This window comes from Mizuhopecten yessoensis, unplaced genomic scaffold (genome assembly GCF_002113885.1).
Source record: "Mizuhopecten yessoensis strain PY_sf001 unplaced genomic scaffold, ASM211388v2 scaffold716227, whole genome shotgun sequence".
Taxonomy (NCBI): Eukaryota; Metazoa; Mollusca; class Bivalvia; order Pectinida; family Pectinidae; genus Mizuhopecten; species Mizuhopecten yessoensis.
In genome coordinates this window covers 330,352-348,990 of record NW_018480011.1, presented here as the reverse complement: position 1 = coordinate 348,990, position 18,639 = coordinate 330,352, and the positions used below count along the sequence as shown (strand labels likewise).

Here is an 18,639-nt window from a genome sequence, read left to right as displayed (position 1 = left end):
CAACTACCATTTTATGGACTTTTGTATATCCCAGCATAGTTAGAAGAAGAGAAAAATATAAGGATTTCAAATATTACAAGGAGAGAAGCAGATTTTTTTTGTCGCTTTTGCGTCCCGAAGTACAGGGCACAAGAGCAAATCCCATATTATGCAGATGGTTCCCCTAACATGGAGACAGTCTCCTCTTACGATACATACCGTGGTGGTACAATAGCAGCAGGTGTATTCTTTTCTCGATCCCAATCTGCAGGGGTGCACTTAAATACACGCACAAAAATATAATAGCTTCTGAAATATTAAATACAGTCTAGTTATCTTATCAGGAAAGGTATTTTATTGACGTCTTAAACACATTGTTGCCTGATACTTTAGGCTTCCGTAGCTAAGCTAACGTTATGTCATCTTATTTGTTGTTTATTTTTTGTCGGAACACGTAACCTCTAATCACCTAATCACCACTTGTAAGCTTGTTTTTATGACTACTGTGTACTTGTCTTGACGTTTATCCGACAATGATGACATTCTGATCGTTTGCGACTTGTTGTTTATGCGTGCATAAGTGTCTGTGTGCTGGAGACTTGCGTGAAGTTTGATGTTATGATATGTCTTTGTTTATACTTGCAGCTCTCTCTAATAGCCTTTTTCAAAATAAGTTCCTTTTAATGTGGAGTGCTTTAAATTGCAGTTGAATTATTTTTAGTCTCTCGTAATTCTTTTAGATTGGCTTTCGTCATGTTTTATTTATATTTTATTGTGTAATTGTATTTATAAATGTGGAAGGTGAGACTTTCATAAGTTATCTGTATCTGCGTGAACAAGGTAGCTGGTATTATTAATATATTCAAACGTGGTGTAACTGGGGCGGTAATGGTAGGGGAACTAGACTATCATTCCACGGTTAACAGCTGTCTTTTGCACTCTGCAACAAAATATGAAAGCGTAGTTAGCAAGCATTTAAAATTGTTCTTTTTAAGTTACTTAATATCTACAATAATATTACAGTCCATTACAATAATTCTCATTATCTATTTGGACAACCCTTTAATTATCTGGCATTTTATTTAAAAATTCCGACATTCCTTTAGTAATTCAGATATAATACAGTGGTTCAATATATTTGTTATGAAAAAAAAAATGGGAAAAGGGGGGGGGGAGGGGTTTGTAATCAAAAGAGAACTTGATTTAAATATATGTTAATGTTAATGTTTGTGACAAAAATTATTATTAAGAGTTTAAATAAAAAATATGCTGTTATCCGAGTGACCTTTGACTTTTAATTCATTATCACTAGCGCATGTGTCTACTTGCTTAGTTCATTTTCAAATGTAGCTGCGTCAAGTTCACTTGGAATTTTCAGCCTGCCGAATACCAAAAATGGAATTACTTATCATAACGGCCAGTTTATTGAATATAAATAGGTCACAACAAAACATTTGTGTGTGGATGATTTCAGTATGGTATATATTTGTCTTCAGTCTTACTGTGAACAAGGGTACTGAGGCACCTTATTAGGACTCAATATAGGTTACAAGAGGCAATTAATCTGGGAATCCCCCATAGAAATAGGAATTTGCCTTTGGGCCTTTTTCCTTGGGAATCACAACGACTACATAAAACCTGCTGCTCCCATTGCAAAAGTTTTTTTTTTAATTTTCTCATTACTTCATAACTCGTTTGTTGTTTGCCGCTTCCCTTGGCAATACCCTACATTTGAAATCGAACATTTTGAGGAATTCAAAGAGTTCTTTCCCACGTCGGAGACATAACAAAAAAAAAATCATAAAAGTGGTTATTGTTCCTTCCTGCTTAACGTTCAGAATGTAGGGTAACGCAAATTCTGGTCAACACGTTGTCAGTACAATGCGTACGGGCAGAAAGATATGATGGATTCCTGCATCATGGTACATGTATTTCAGTGAGGTAACTCTCTCAAGGTGGAATCAGATAATCGTTCTCGCAATGAGGCAAACACGACAACATACTGCCTCGTATAATGGCTATTTCGAAACTTTATACGATAACTTATAAAATCATAACTAACTAGCGGACGGAAATACGTTTAAAGGTATGCATGGATCCACCACTGTAATGCATGTACAATGTATATAATGGTGTTTGCTAATTCACCATTATGATTGTTATCCATGTGTGCTATTATATTATCTATTATCTATTTTGGTATAGATATGTTATTATTGTATATATTTGATATTGCGGTATATATTTACTATCGTGTTATAGACTAGTAATTGTCGTGTTGAAGAATTGCGTTTGTGATACAGATGCGCTATTACGTTTGAGATTTAACCTTGTTCTACGAGGGTCTTTCATCATATTAAAAAATGTATTCCTCGCTTGACAAATAATTATATTAACCTTTTTAAAGAAAAACAATCAGCGCATCTGGCTCAAGTCTTGCTATGTGTATACATGCGTCTTTTGTTGTCAGTAATCAAAACTAACCAGATTTTCATGATGATATAACAAACAACATTACTAATTTAACACTTATAACTAATTATTAACGGCCATTATTGATTTATGTTAATCATCTAATCTTTCAAAATAACTTTACATATGTAATAACTAGTAATATGACAACAAAGTAGAGTAAACATATGCAATGTACGTTGAAACAGTGACTTAATATATGACATATCAACTATAATAAATACATTTTTAATATTTACCATCTTATGATACTGTCACTATATAACGCTCCAAGTTCAGTTGACATTCATTTAAGGATTGAATCTTGCTTTAGTCGATTTCATGGGTTGATGAATTGAGTTGGTCTTGAAACAAATTAATAACCAACTCAATTCATCACCCCATGAAATCGACCAAAGCAAGATTCAATCCTTATATTTCAATCAATGCGTTTTTACAATAATTTGAACGTGTGAAGTCCATTCTGATCGCTTGTCCTAGGTTCTGGTGCAAGTCTACGTATTGACGTAATGTAAAAAAGTATAGTCTGTCATTGAAGGACCATCATACAACATGATGATGTACGTTGATAGTTCAATTCAGCCAAATAATGTAGAAACAAAACACAAAAACATATTTTAAATGTCATATTTAATTTTTGCTGATAAATTCATAAGAGATCAAATTTTCTGATGCGTCATCGCGGAAGAATTATGTATAGACGTAGTGCACAGGCTCAGCTGCGAGTCTACGTCAGCCATTTATATTAGCTCGAAGTGGAGAGCCGATACATTTCGAGGTTCTACATCTTTTGGAATGTAACACTGGAGTTATTGAATGCCTAATTACACAGGAAACCAGACGTCGCTTGAAAGAACGAAACATTTGAATTGACATATGTTTGTTCGACTGTATTTCATATAAGACGGGACAACATGAATCTACCACAGTGGCTCATTACAAATGTCTGAAATACACATGCTATATGGGTCACAGGTCACATAAACATACATGTATACACATATGATAAACTGATATGGGTCACAACACACATACACATACATGTATATGTTTGTTTATGTGTGTTGTGACCAATATAAGTTATAGCATGATATGTCTATTTCGGATATTTGTAACGAACCCCTGTGGATCTACGCTTTCGGTTTGTACCAGGGGTTGCTTACTTACACAGGGCAGAATTGCATTGGGTAGCTAGAAGGAGAATGTTTAGCGCAGTACATGACTTGTCACTACCGCTAGCAACCGTGAGCTAATACTATTTTGTTGATTGATCGTTTATGGTTGTTTGAACAATTCCCTGTGTTGCTTTACTAAAAATGTGAAATATAAAGTTCTATCTTTGTTTAAACATGTCAAAAGCTATACCCTTCGCAAAATCATACGCGCAGGCAAGTTAATCTTGTCAAATTCATCGACAAATAAAAAGGGCTACATTTGGTAGTTGCATTGAGTCCAACTTGAGTAGGAATTGAAATATATATGCTATGAGTGCTATTGACCGATTGCTAACGTCATCATTATAATGACGTCATAATTATTACGCTGGATATCACTGACCCTCTCCGGGCGATGGCTGTTCTATTAATTGAACAACCATTCATCATACGTCTATTATTTGAACTAAATGCTGAATTTAATAAGTGTAACTGAATATGTTATGAGATGACCAGATTCTAAAATGGTAAATGTAAGTATGCAACATGAAGAACTAGCGCGCTTCGTTGAATTTGCCTTTGTCTAGTTGGCATTGGTACTGCCTATGAATCCCAAATGAAATGCTTACATATATACTGGCCTGAATGACTTGTATTCCTCAGGAAGTTTGAAGCTCCAAAAGACAAAACTTTTTGGATTGAGGAATCGTCTGACTAAACCATGAGCTAAACTTACTGCTGATTCACAATTACAATGTATATTTTATGTCCAGGTCAATACCAGTCACATTTTTCTTTATGACAGTGTCATACATTTCGTTCTGTGCAACGGTGAAGCGATCCTTCCAGACTCCCACTTCACCTGAAAAGGGAAAAAAAGGATATAGAAAGAAATTAAAATTATAATCGTCAAATTATACATATATGAGAGAGAGAGAGAGAGAGAGAGAGAGAGAGAGAGAGAGAGAGAGAGAGAAACATAATCAGTCACGTAATGTTTAACCTGAAACATATTTCGATGTTCCTTAAGGTAAAGAAATTCGACATAATAAACTACAAGTCGTATACAGACAGACCACCAAATCACTAACTGTAAAACAAAACGTTAAACCCATCTTACCTGTACAGTACAACTGCTAATATTACCTTTACTGTAGTTTAAAATGTATCACGATTCAATAAAACATTATGCTAATATCACGTGACGATCGCCCGCCAAAATCCATGCGTCCCAGCTGATGACGAAAAAGTTAGAAGATATACAATATGTAGTAAAGCCCGTTATTTTTCAGCTTGTGTGTTTCGAGGGAATGCAGGTTGTTGAAGATCCTCATAATCTTCTTAGTTAAAATTCATAATCCTTCAGCGATGTTTTATTGTGCCATAAGTGTGTCTTCTTTCGCTGTCATAATCTCATGAGATGATTTAAATTTAACTTTTATTAACACGGGGAAGTCTTCGTTGGAGCAGAAAACGCTTACCGTTTTCCGTTACACATGCTCTTATTATCTTTGCATTTCAGCAAGTGTCTCCTTGTATGTTTATTTTTTGGTCATCATTTACTCTAAATTTATCTAAATAACTTCGAATTTTAATTCACACTTCCGTTATCACAGATTTGTATTTTGTTATCGATCAATCAAAATGACTTTAAAAACAAAAGATCTCGACGAGTTTTTGTATTTGACGACTGGGAACTTGATAACGAATGAGAAACTGGAAGGTCAATCAAGCAAATGGTGCAATACGTCTACATCGGAATAAGTTAAAAAGAAACGAACTGGTGACTCCAGAAATAAACTAAAATTTTAAAGACAAACTTGTCATCGGCCTTAGGAAATAGATTGCTTTTTAGAATGTTACCTTTATTTCGTAATTCACTGCCCTCCAAAAGTTCTGTTACATATTTTAAATTTTGCTCATTAATTATCTTTGACAAAACTATTGGAAAAAATATTTTCTTTAAATCTTTTTCTATTAATGAAAAGGGATATAATGTGATAAAGATGATGTGCCATCATTGATTATCCAAATTGAATCACAAAAAGGGTTTTATCAAACAATTCTGTTATTTCACATTTTACATCAATCTATCAGATGCTTGAAGATTTACTTTATTGTACTCGATGTCTTATTTTGATTTTAATTTGAAGTGACAAAATACATCACTATTCACCATTCATTGATTATCTGTTATCTCTTAAGTATAATTGTACTATTCAATCACTTTGCAAATACTCATGAGAAGAAATGCAGCGAATGATAAGGGAAGAAGGATTGAAGTGGTGTTGCTGCCGCCCAAACTGCAAGAACAATAGGAACCAGTAGGTAAGTGAAAGTTTTCATCGCGGATTTCGGTGCATTTGCATATTTACTTATCCAGAATCTGTCTATAGTTGTTTCACTGTTTCTCTTTTGTTGCAGACAGAACGTGTACAGGGCCATTAAACGGTTCCAAGATACCGGGAACTATGAGGATCGAGAACGTTCTGGCATGCCACGGATTTCTACCCCTCGGGATGATAGATTATTAGTCCGGACCAGCCTCAGATCTCGCAAGGATACCAATGGTTTGAACGACGAATACCACAGTGAGGAGACGATTACACAATGCGGGATTGAAAGGCTGTGTTTCTGTCGAAAAAACACTTTTGACTGCTACCCATCGTCGGAAAAGATTGACATTTACACACAGCCATGAAAATTGGGCATCAGTGGACTGGTCGACTGTTTTATGGACTGACGAGTATTGATAGAATTACAATGTTTTTGAAAATTTACATAATAGCTGATTTTTGTAACATTATGTCAACTTAACATAATAAAATCAACAGAAATAATTGTCCAATAACTTAGTTAACAATAGATACAAATGATAATAAAATCAAGATTGGCATAATTCTGTATTTTAAGTTTATATCGAAAAATGCAAATGTAACAGAGCTTTTGTACGACATTGCATGACACTATCTGTATTTTGTCATTTTTACCTAAAAACTATGATATTAGTTGTTCTGTATATCTGTATTACAATGATGTATCTCAACTTTTCATTTGTTTGTCATTTCAATATATGCAATGCAATCTTACCAGTATATTTAATATTCTATTTCTTCTGATTGTAATATCATCATTCGTGTATGTGCAATTTAGTCTTACCTGTATATATGTGTTATCGCTGTAGTTTAGGAAGAGTAGTATAATACTAGTTCATGCCTAGTGGTGCAGGATAGGGAAATTCAACCCAAGGGGTTTTCAAATTCGGTACACTTTGTAACACCCGAGGGTGGAATTTCCCTATCCTTCCCCCCGCGGCAAGATAGAGTATTTGTCTTTCATTTCAACTACCAGAATAACCTAAAAAAACATGAAAATGCGTTTGGAATGGATATCATTTTGAAATATAATTTTGTTCTGAGCTCTTTTGACGAAATTAACTTCATCTTTCTAACGTTAACGGGAAATATATCGTAAAAGGTTTTGAACTTCACCACGTCGCATTTTCCGCCTTTTCCGCATTGCAGCATCGTTTTCCAAATTCGTAACGTTACGTCATTGTTGAGCGATTGTGACGTATCGTCAGATAGAAACTTTTACATTTCTTTCTTACCCTGGTTTGCTCTCCTTTGGACACACGGAAATGAGGAATTATTATGTTTATATTTTTTCTTTAAACAAATTAGCAACAGGGTATTAAAACATAGCTATGTACCTTTCCTGTAGAATGGGTTTTTTCCACCAATACCCATTTTCATTTCATCTTTACATTTCTTCTCTCTCGACATGGCATTGAACTGGCATTTATTCGCCACTTCCTCCAGGAATTGCGAATCTCGTTTTACCCCAAGAAATTTAGCGATCTTCTGAACGCTGCTTCGTAAGTCCTGAAGAAAATATTAAGTGAAAGAAACAGAGTTATAAAGAAATAACCTTAATTTTACAACAATAAAACTTTTGACAATGTATTGGTACAAAATGAACCAACAATAAATTGATTCAAACAAAACACCAACCAGATCTGTTTCTATTGTTTACTAAAAAAATGTCCAACAAAGATGAGTGTATTTCAGGTTTCTTATTGCCTCAAAAAGCTACAAAATTTGGACTAACATAAGTAATCTAGAGGTATAAACATAAATAAAATATCCAGCCAATCAGAGCACATTTTGAAATAAAAGCCCCCCCCCCCTCCCCTTGCCTAATACAGAACTGGTAGTCCCCTCTATCTGTTTACAAATAGTGCTAAAACTAAACAACTCTCCAAAAACCTCACATGGGAAATATTTTGTCAAAACAGACCTAAGGGAAGTTCAGATGAAGGAGACAATTATAAACATAATCAGATGCTTCTGCGGCCATCTACGACTTTGTATCGATTCAAAAAAGCCCGTCTCTCTGCCTAAGTGAAAGGGGAGGCAAACAGTTCATTTATACAAAATGTGATTCTCTCAATCCCGGAATAATCAATGGGAAAGAACGCTAACTCTTTTCTTTGATGCTTAAGAAAAAATCATTCAGGGGTAAAGTCTTTTTTTCCAAATTTGTTTACATCGAGTGTTATAAAATAATTCTACATGATAAAATAGATCACGTATATGAACTAAAATAGTATGTGTCTATAAAAGACACATATTTACATTTTCTGCACCATCGTCTGTCCATCGTTTATACATCATTTAATTTCCTGGTCCTAAACGTTTTTTATGCTTTGTTTTAAATCTGATAAGTTTTTTAGAAGAAGTGAGCTTTTAACGAAAATATTGACGGACGAAGACAACAAACAACAATCGAGCATTGAACAGCGCGGTATGGCATAACCTGACCTCGCTCTGTCAAACAAAAGGGGAGCAGGTATCCAATTACAAAACAAAATGTATTCAACCCAATGAAAATAAATACATTCTCAAAACACGAAAGAAGATTGTTAATGGCTGTACAAAATGAAATGGTAAGACGCACAAGGAAACAAATTAGTGTGTTACATGATAAATGTAAATGTGATAGCCGGTAGACACACCTTCCATTTTACAATTGTCAGATTGACAAGAGTATCCCAAATAAACGGATGTATCCCAGTATATATTTTCAACTTAGCCGATTGGAACTGATTTAATTTCAAGAATGAAGGTTTCATTCCAGTCAGTACCGTTCCTTCAATGAGACAATTGTAGAGCAAAATTCATTTTCGTTTGTCCGGACCAACCTTTTTCATATCCTCGAATGCGATGAACAGTATTGGTAATTCTGGATGTGACTTCTTAAAATCCAGCCATGCTTTTAGATGTTCAAACCAGGAGTTGTAAGGTACTTTTGACAAGAAAATGAAACAATAATTAAACATATTGTTTGAACTGAACACACAATAGCCAATAAAAAAATGATTTACGAATATCTAACAATATAGAGAATATCTAACAGTGTTCAAGTGATAACACGTTTATTTCACGATTTTTGCTAACATCTTGATATTTTCAAGAGTGCACAAAATATTAGCCACACGAGTAAAATATATTTGGTACTATTGAAGATAATTTGCTAGATATTCTGTTTATTACATGTTTGAAAAAGAAAACCTATCCCGGAACGTTAAACGACACTTTTACAACTAGCATGTCTAGACATTTCTACGAGTCAAGAAAGTACAGTCCCCTCTTTAAAAAGTGAAAAACCTTTAATTAAATTCCTTTAGTTATTCAATTTTATTAAGAAGCGCTCACGTTAATATTTTAAATGAAGAATGATAAATAACCACCATAATTAAATTATTTAGAAAAAAGTCCCCTCATATCATCTCAGATCACTACGCGTTGTTAATAAGCGCCGACTCTTCAATGGTTGGGAGTGGGGAAAATGCAACGTTGCTTTGTCACCACTTTTCCTGATAATAGAATAAGAACACCGCCTTTGTAAGTTTAACTTATGACTTTAGCTATTATTTCTGCCAATGGCTTAGCCTAGCTTTGGCCTTAGAGACGCTGATATCGTGTTTCAATTGATAGGAGTTTTTACGATCAAATAGTTAGAATTGCCAACCTGCAACGTCTGCTGACTTTCATGAAAAGGAAAGTTACCTGTGAAATTAAACGTTGTGTTCCCCCTAGAGATTAATTCCCCCGTCATAGTTGACGGATAAATATTCTGGGCAGTGGAATGTGATGATGTTTCAGACGGATTTTCTCGAGGCCTGCGTATCGTTAAGCTAACCAGGCTTTTACCAGATGGGCTACTTGTGATGTTTCCAAGGGTAGTTTGTAATTAGGTTTTGTTTGGTCGAATCACCAAAGGTGATATTTTTTACAAGTGAAAAGTAGAGAAAATATCACTTTTATAATATGAATAAGTTTCAATATTGCACTGGTAAAATGTAATAAAGTATATTTCTACCGGTTAAATAATAAAGCTACTGTTTTAATTAGTTAAAATAATATAATGGGACACAGTCTATGTCGTCATGATATTCTCCACTTACCCGGTTTAGCGTTGTTACATATATGAAACCCTACTAACAATACCGTTATATTTCTATCTTGCATCAAAAATAGTTCAAATATTACCATGTCTTGTACAAATTTTGGTACGAACTAGAACGTGACCGTATTAGTCAACGGTTTCCATATATACACAATAAACATGCATAAGTTACAACAGGGTAATGTTGTGTTTGAAATTAACAAAAGTTATTCAACGGAAATGAAAACTAATCTGTTAAAAAAAATCAATTTACGCTTTAAAATGCGCGAGGGAATTAATTTTGTTTATCTTGAAAATAATATAAGTGACTGGTATACGTTAACTGAAATAAAGCTTAAAAACTGATGCCAAGCCAGCTACCCTGAGTGGGCGGTCGTTTCTCGTAATACATGTCGCGCTTATTTTTTGCCAGGGAATCCATTAAAGTGTATGGCATCAACGATTCAAATTCAGTAATTAAGTCCCAAAATAAATCTAATATGCAATATTGATCATAAGAACCTTTCAACAGACATTGATGTATCTGAAAGAAAAGAAGTCGCTCATGTTAACATATCGGTCTTTTTTTTATTTAGCTGACAACATTGTTGCAGGAAATAAATAATATTTGTCACAGAGGTTGAGAGTATGGTATTGTCATGTTATCAGTGACAAGACCGCTAAAAGACATATTTCTGCCATCGACTTACGATTTGCAAGTTACCTATGTCAATATAGTGTTTGTATCGTTAATCTTACCTTTTTCTTTCATATAAGACATGAAGAAGTTTTCCCATGACGATTCGTAGCCATCTAGAAACTCTGAGTTGAGGATTTTCAAAAAAGAAAACATGGACACGGCGGTATCCTTGGGGTTGCGGTAGACGTATACAATTTTCGATTTGTTTTCAATTAATGACTGGGGTATGTGCTGAGGAAACAAGTGTGACGTGAGTACCCTAGGGGCTTCCAGGGCGTCATGACTCTCCGCCGGCTCAAACTCAAGCGCTAGAGTTTTGTGTGTGTAGTATTCCGCCTTCCCAGTAACTAGCATATGGATGATTTCAAAACCCCAATGTGTACCTGAAAAATCACATCAATTACAAGTTTGAAGCAAGGACACACATTCAAAAAATAGGAAAAATGAAAACGTTTATACTTTTGTTTTACGGTATTTTTTCTGGTAGTTGGAGGAGTTGAAAAACTACCGCCCAGTTTCAAATCTGCCTTTTTTCTGTCTAAGATCTTGCAGAAGGTTGTGTCCCGGCGTTTAGAGGTTCATCTCCATTCAAACAGTCTCCGTGACAACATGCAATCGGCCTACCGCATTGGACACTCTATTGAGACGGCCCACCTACGTGTACATAATGATAAAGCTTCTGCATTGAATAACAAGTGCAGAGCGGTGCTTGTCATGCTGGACTTGTCAGCTGCATTTGACGTCGTCGACCATGGCATATTTTATAAACGTCTGGTATACTCTTATGGAGTGACTGATACCACACTATGCTGGATACAATTTTACCTGAGTGAACGACGACAGTGTGTTGCAATCGGATCTTCCACCTCACGTGACAAAGTACTAGATTTCGGGTTCCTCAAGGGTCGGTGTTAGGACCACGGAAAAATTATATGTACTCCAAACCGATTGGAGATATTTGTCGTCGCAATAACCTTTGCTATCATTACTATACACAAATTTACATGGTCATCAAACCACAGGACAGTTGGATCAGTCTCAGAAGGTTGGAAGCTTGTCTGACATATATCAATATCTGGATGAACGACAACAGGCTTAAGCTTAATCAGGAAATGACGGAACTAATCGTCTTTTCCCCAAAGTGTCAGCAAACAATGGCTCTCCAGCTCAAGCTCAAGGTCGGTGCCAGAACTATTGAGACTGTTCCAGCTGTTAAAAACCTAGGAGTATACTTTGATAGTTCACTGAACATGGAGAAACAAGTGAACGTTATTGCCAAATCCTATTACTACCAGATCAGGAACAACGGCTGTATTCCGCAGTTTTTAACTGCAGATGCATGCAAGATTTTGGTGCATTCACTTGTTACCCCTCGGTTGGATTAAGGTAATGCCCTGCTCTGTACTATATCTGACAAACTGACTAGTCTTCTAAAGAAGGGTCAAGAACACTGCAGCACGGCTAGTTACTCGTGCTCGAAAGAGTGAGCACATCACACATGTGCGTTATTCGTTGCACTGGTTACATGTACGATACAGGTCGCGGTACAATATTCTGGTGTACACATACAAAGCGCTGAATGGAACAGCTCATCAGTACCTACATGAGCTTGCTACCCTGTATTAGCCGTCACGATCACTGTGGTAGGAGTTAGAATTTGGTGTGTCCCAAAATCTCGTACTGTGACCAACGCAAAAAGATGCTTAAGGAGGGTTTCGGCTACGTTGTCGAATGGCTTACCATCTGCTAATAGAAAACCAAATACCCTGGCCAAGTTCAAAAGGGACACCAAAATTCACCTCTTCACGTCTGCATTTTAGAATCTTTGCAAAGATATTATGTAAATGCCACCCTTTTATTTGTTCAAATATGTGCACAATGCTTGCTTAAATGTATACAAGTGATTGTAAGCCTTTGTTTTTTTGTTTTACCAATTATAACCATTACTATAATCCATATGTTGTAAAGCGCTTTAGAGTAATTTTACAAATTATATAGGGCGCTATATAAATGGTGTATATTACTATTAATATTGTTAATTGTGTCAGGTTACATGTTAGTGTTGATTTTGTAGTGACGGCAGCCAGCCTTCACTACTTGCCACACTTGGTTATTGATAATACAGTATGACAAAAACAATTATCACCGCACCATACTGCCCTTTTATGATGCTTTTGGCCAGAAGGATGTAAATCCAATATGGTTTGTACTACAGTTTGGAATAAAGGAAAGGTACGTAAAACTGATAAATTATATAAATTAATGCACCGGATTATTATCACCTTTAAAATTCAATTCAACCACCAAACACAAATAAATCATCACTTGTAAACAGGAAAGACTAAAGTCACAACTCAAAGTCAACAAGGCGAAATAACGACAGTAATAGAGGGTCACCAAACTACGGTGAACCATGAACCGACACGAAAGTCAAAACAAGATGTAATTCGAACACAATGCGTTATGGTAATATAACATCCAAACAATTAATAAGAAAGGTGACATCTAATGATTTAAAATGAAAAAAACATATTAGAGTCAATATCCAAATGTCATGCATCACATCATCTTCCAGAAAAGGCCTATACTTGCAGTTAGTTAAAGATACCATGCATTCCTCATTACCTAACTCTTTGACAATCAAACTATTTTGACATGAGGGATACGATGACGTACAGTAGCCATGCCTTCCTCATTTTTCCGATGATATTTCAATGTGAACGTAGTTAAAGGCTTAATAACTGTTAGTCAACATTGAAACATTCATGGACATGATGGAGGATTATGTGACAAGTCACAATAATCTGTATTTTTTCCCAAATGAAGAAGCAGGTTCCATGTCCGGGTTTGATGTGGTGGTCATCCTGCTTGCAGTTTTATTTTGATAATTTCGTATCGAAATTAATGTTTATAATCTGTCTTTATTCATTGATGGTTTTCGTTTTATTATTTAATCAAAGCAAATATTACGACGTAATATCCGTAAATAAATTATTTGTTTTAAGAGAAGTAATCTCATAATTTTACATCTTTTGATGAATTATCATCACTGCCTTGGTATGAAGCTGCATATTGATTTGATCGGGTGTTTACAAAATATCGAAAGTGATATGCAACATTTTGTTGTAAACGCAAACGATTGACGTTTACTCCTATCACATTGTAATTTCGTATGGTGGCATTAAAGTGTAAAACTGAAATTACAATGTGCTTTTACCTGTTTAAAGGAGACATTTTTATCAGCCTTTTGAAATGTAATCGTACCTGTTTTAGGTACGGTTAGCATACCTGTTTAAGGAAGGTTGCACATATCTTTCGGAAAATTAAGCAAATGCTTTAGAAACATACGCATATCTCTTTAGGTAAGGTGAACATACCTGTTGTTGGGAAAGTAAACAAACCTGTTTTAGGGAAGGTAACTATACCTGTTTCAGGTGATTGCGCGTACTTGTAAGCATGCCTGTTTTTGGAAGGTTTGCATACTTGTTTTGGCGACAATAAGCATATCTATGTCTTAGACGGTAAGTATGCTTTAGGAAAACTAAAATTTCCTTTAAAAGCAAAGGTTTACATACCTGTTTTAGGGAAGGTATCAAGAAGCACATCTCCATCCTTGTGCTTTAACTTTTTTATCGCGTCCAAATGACTTTTCACATCACCTATGACATTTGGTGGGAAGTAGATACCATCGAAGTACTTATAATGGAGAGCAGCTCCACCAGCGTCTGTTACCTGTCGCATCTCCATGGTTTCTCGGGTTGTCGTTGTTATATGATCTGAAAAACAACAATACGTTAAAGATCGCAAGTACATATATATGCAGTGTAAAGCGTATTATAATGATAATAAAACATTTTAGCACAAAGTCTGAGACTAACCGAGATAATAGATCATCCTGTTTTCCCCGATATATTTAAACTAAAAAATGCCTTCATCCTGTTAAAACTCGATGTGACATAAACAAGTCATTATAAATCTAGCTATATTGTCCACTTACGGAACTAACAAATAGGCAGATGCGTGAATAGACCTGATTGGAAGTTAGAAGTGCGTAACATTAAAGTTTGTTTGAAAGTGATTGTTTAACTTTCCAAAGATACGTTGAAGTTGATGTCACATCCGAACATTCACACTTTAAAGCCTTCTGATGTGATAAGAAGACCCCGACAAAGTTGTCTCATCAAATATGAAAATATACACCTTATAAATAAATAATAGTTTGACATATTCATCGATTATGTCGACATATTCTTAAAATAATTGTGATAATATCTATATTTCCCCGCTTCAATCTATCTATTATTACCAAGCAATGTAGCCTTCAAAATTATTGATAACTTTCATTAAGGTCTGGTGGTTCATATAACCCTTTTAATATCTTATCAATACTCTATAAATTAAACCAACAATCTCATTTTTTTAGACTAGAGCATAGGTGCTAAACATTGTCAATAATAGGTTAATTAAGTTTTTTTATTTTATTTTGTCAAAAACAAAAAACAAATGAAATACAAAAAAAGCACACACCTCAAAATCTGCTATAACCCTTTTACTTCAAGAAATGCGTTGAGCATAGTTTGGATGAACTTAATTAGCAAAATAGCAGTTGTACAGAACAGAAACTTTATAAAAATACAATGTATCTTTATTAATCTAGACAATGTAGTTATTTTGATATCACGCTGTCATAGCGCTTGCCGCTTCAATTTGTGCTTTTATGAACCTCTTACGGTGTGGCGGAGCAACAGATATGCTGTGTGTTGCAATCTTCCAATGCATAGATTTTATTCAAACTTTGCAATTCCAATGTTCAGGTGAAATCACCTCACTTTAAAGTTTGCGAAAATATGCAGAAAGGAGTGTTTGCGTGTCTCCTGATATTAAGGGGTACCCTAATATTTGTTATAAAAAGTATACACAATCAGCATTGTTTTTTATAGATGTGTCAAATCATGATTGTGGGGACACTAAGCAATCAATTACTTTTTTGTACGTTTAAAGTGAGTTTTATCAAAATCCTCTGGATTACCCTGACCCCGCACATGCCTACCGGTTGTCTGTCTGTCTGTCTGTCTGTCATTAGGTTTTTTTAATTGTCTTACATTAGTCTCTTATACTATACTACTATAGACTCCTTAGTAGTTAAAAACCTGTATACATTATGTCTGGGACTTGTTTAGGGTAAGGCTACAAAAAACGTGTCAAAAATTGTGGAAACTCCAGGAACCCTAGTTATACCACAATAGAAAAAAAATGACTGTCAAAATTAGAATTGTTTTTCTTTCTGTTGACTATTCATCCTATCAATGGCTCCACAGGATGCTTATTGCTGAGGGTTGTGAGACTTGTAAAGTAAATAGACCTGATGCAAGGATATGTTTGAAGTGCTTCTGACAGTATCTCAGAAGAAAGCCCCAGTGAAATGAAGATAAGGTTACTCCCGATATACCACAGCGAAAAAAATGACTGTCAAAAATACAATTCCCCTTCTTTCTGTTAGCTCCTTAATTGTTCTATATGTATGAGTACTGTTTCTCGCAAGCTTGTGTCAATTACATAAAATAACCAGGTCAGGCTGACGATCGAAAATCTAAACAGAGCCTGCCATTTTTCTCTAACTTTTGTGAGCTCCGCGCTAACTGGCTTCTTAATTTAACGGACCAATCAGAGACGAGTTCACAGAAGTTAGAGAAAATGGCAGGCTCTGTTCAGATTTCCGATCGTCAGCCTAACCAGCTTAAAAACTGGACTCGGGCGTCCGACATGATAATAAAAAGGCATGAACTATAAAACAGGTAAGTTTGTTTCCTATCGTAGAAACACTGTACTGACATTGAATAGCGAACATGCCGTGTATTAGGTGCTTCCCACTGGGGATTTAACGTGTCATCGCGAGGACAGCACAGTGTCCGACCAACTGAAATTCGACCATTTTTCGATGTTTCATGAAGTGTACCGAAAATTTTACTGCATTATATATGGCAAGTCATACATCAAATTAATGAAGAAAAAGAAATATCGATAAAGACTGCTCCCGGCACATAATATGAACGGTTTTGACAAAATCGCATGTTTTCTGGAACGGATTCATTTTACTAGGGGTACATAGTGAGCAACCTTACTTATAGTATAGGTGTATTGACAGACGAGGCTAGTACCAGTGCTATAAACAATTGATTTGAAACCCTAATTGCTTCTGTCCCATACCCAATCGTTTGTTTGCTGTCTCCTTCACAGTAGCATGAGTCTAAGTAAGGACACTATGTTGTGTTTAGCAAAATATTCAGTATAAATAAAAGTGTTTTGATTCCATTCATTGAGTTGCTCTGTTAACATTGGACGTCTGTACTAAATGTTTGAGACGATTAACCATTGGATCTATACTGTCAATAAGATACTTTAAATAATACCTTCACCTATCAAATATAAAAAAAAAACAAAAAAAACCAACATATTTCACAATAAACAATGAATGTGTTTTTATTGGAAAACACAAACGATATTTAACGGTGTCTTCAGGAATTTGTAGAATTAAACATTGTGTTTCCCCATATAGGCAAGCAAACGATTCCCCCACGATATGTAACATATTATTATTCTGGGCAGTAGAGTAGGTTGATAACTCAGACGGATTTTCTCGAGGTCAGTGTATCGTTAAGTATAAAAGGATTTTAGCAGATTAGCCACTTGCCACGGTAGTTTGTAATCAGTGTTTTGATTTGTCAAATAAGCAAAAGTGATTTTTCACTAGTTTGTAAAAAGAATACTTTCAGTTTGTCACTGGTAAAAATAAAATAAATCACAACATGCGCTGAAAGTTGTGTATAGTGTCAGTAAAAGATAATATTATATATTGATTAATTCGTATAAAGGGTGGTAACTCCTTTGATGTTGATTCTTTTGATTCTGTGTTCATAATTCGCCCTAGCCCCCAACACAATTTTGTGAACGATATAAAAAGTATGCACACCTTCCAAATATAAAGCAATTGTTTACAATATATTGCAGATTTTTTTAAAAACAAATTTCAATTTAGTATTTAAAACATTATTTATAACGGCATTAAAAATAAAATGTATATATGCTTGCTTGTATCGGTGTTCATATATGTATGATACTAAATTAGCAACCTAAATATATGATTTACAAAACGCAAATTAGACCATCTCGTATCTTTTAAAAACAATCTCTGTCCATGTTTCACTCTTCGTCTGACATTTTATCTTCAAATTGTTGAAAATGGTCAGTACTATTTAGAAGTAGAAGAAGGACCGGTACCAGTAATGCTAAATTACAAATAACGTTCTCGTTCATTTGCATTAAAATTAATAAACAAATACTAAGCGATAAAGCAAGATCATTTTGTTAAAATAAAATAAGATATTAAAACCATTGGTTAACTCACAATATTCCAGCTGAGGCACTTTATGAAGTCTCTGTCACATGGTCACTCATATACTCCTGTACAGGCACTCTGTTTCCAAAAGGTCATGCAGAGTATGTGTGTGCTTGAACACGACCCATTCTAACGTTGGGGTGAACAACTGGACTGTGCTATGTGCTAATTAATCACCACCCCAACAGCATAGCCCGTCAACATTTAGAAGTAGATGTCGGTGAAATTCGTAACTGATTCATTCAAATATTTGTTAGCTTCACAACTCAATCGTTTCTTGGAATTTTCAACCCAATACAGTGCAAGTAAACTTGTATTTTTTATTTAGCAACTTCATTATCATATAGACTGTAAACAAACGTTTCAATAAAAAGCTGAAGCAACCGCGTTGAAGTAATCTTTAATAAATCGATCACGAACCGTGATCTTTTACTGGAAGAATTTCATCATTAAGCTGATCGAACTTGTACTGTTTAACTCGGTCTAGA

General features: G+C 35.1%; 1 protein-coding gene across 1 annotated transcript; it reads right to left on the bottom strand.

The window, feature by feature from the left end:
• Positions 1-3,079: 3,079 nt before the first annotated feature.
• Positions 3,080-18,400, bottom strand: LOC110442195 (sulfotransferase 1C4-like). The gene is made up of 6 exons (XM_021485686.1): positions 18,161-18,400; positions 14,331-14,531; positions 10,815-11,138; positions 8,809-8,912; positions 7,318-7,489; positions 3,080-4,467 (listed from the first exon to the last, which is right to left on the bottom strand). Exons 2-6 carry the CDS (start codon positions 14,500-14,502, stop codon positions 4,355-4,357), a joined length of 885 nt encoding a protein of 294 aa, XP_021341361.1. The 5' UTR covers positions 14,503-14,531; positions 18,161-18,400; the 3' UTR covers positions 3,080-4,354.
• Positions 18,401-18,639: the final 239 nt, after the last annotated feature.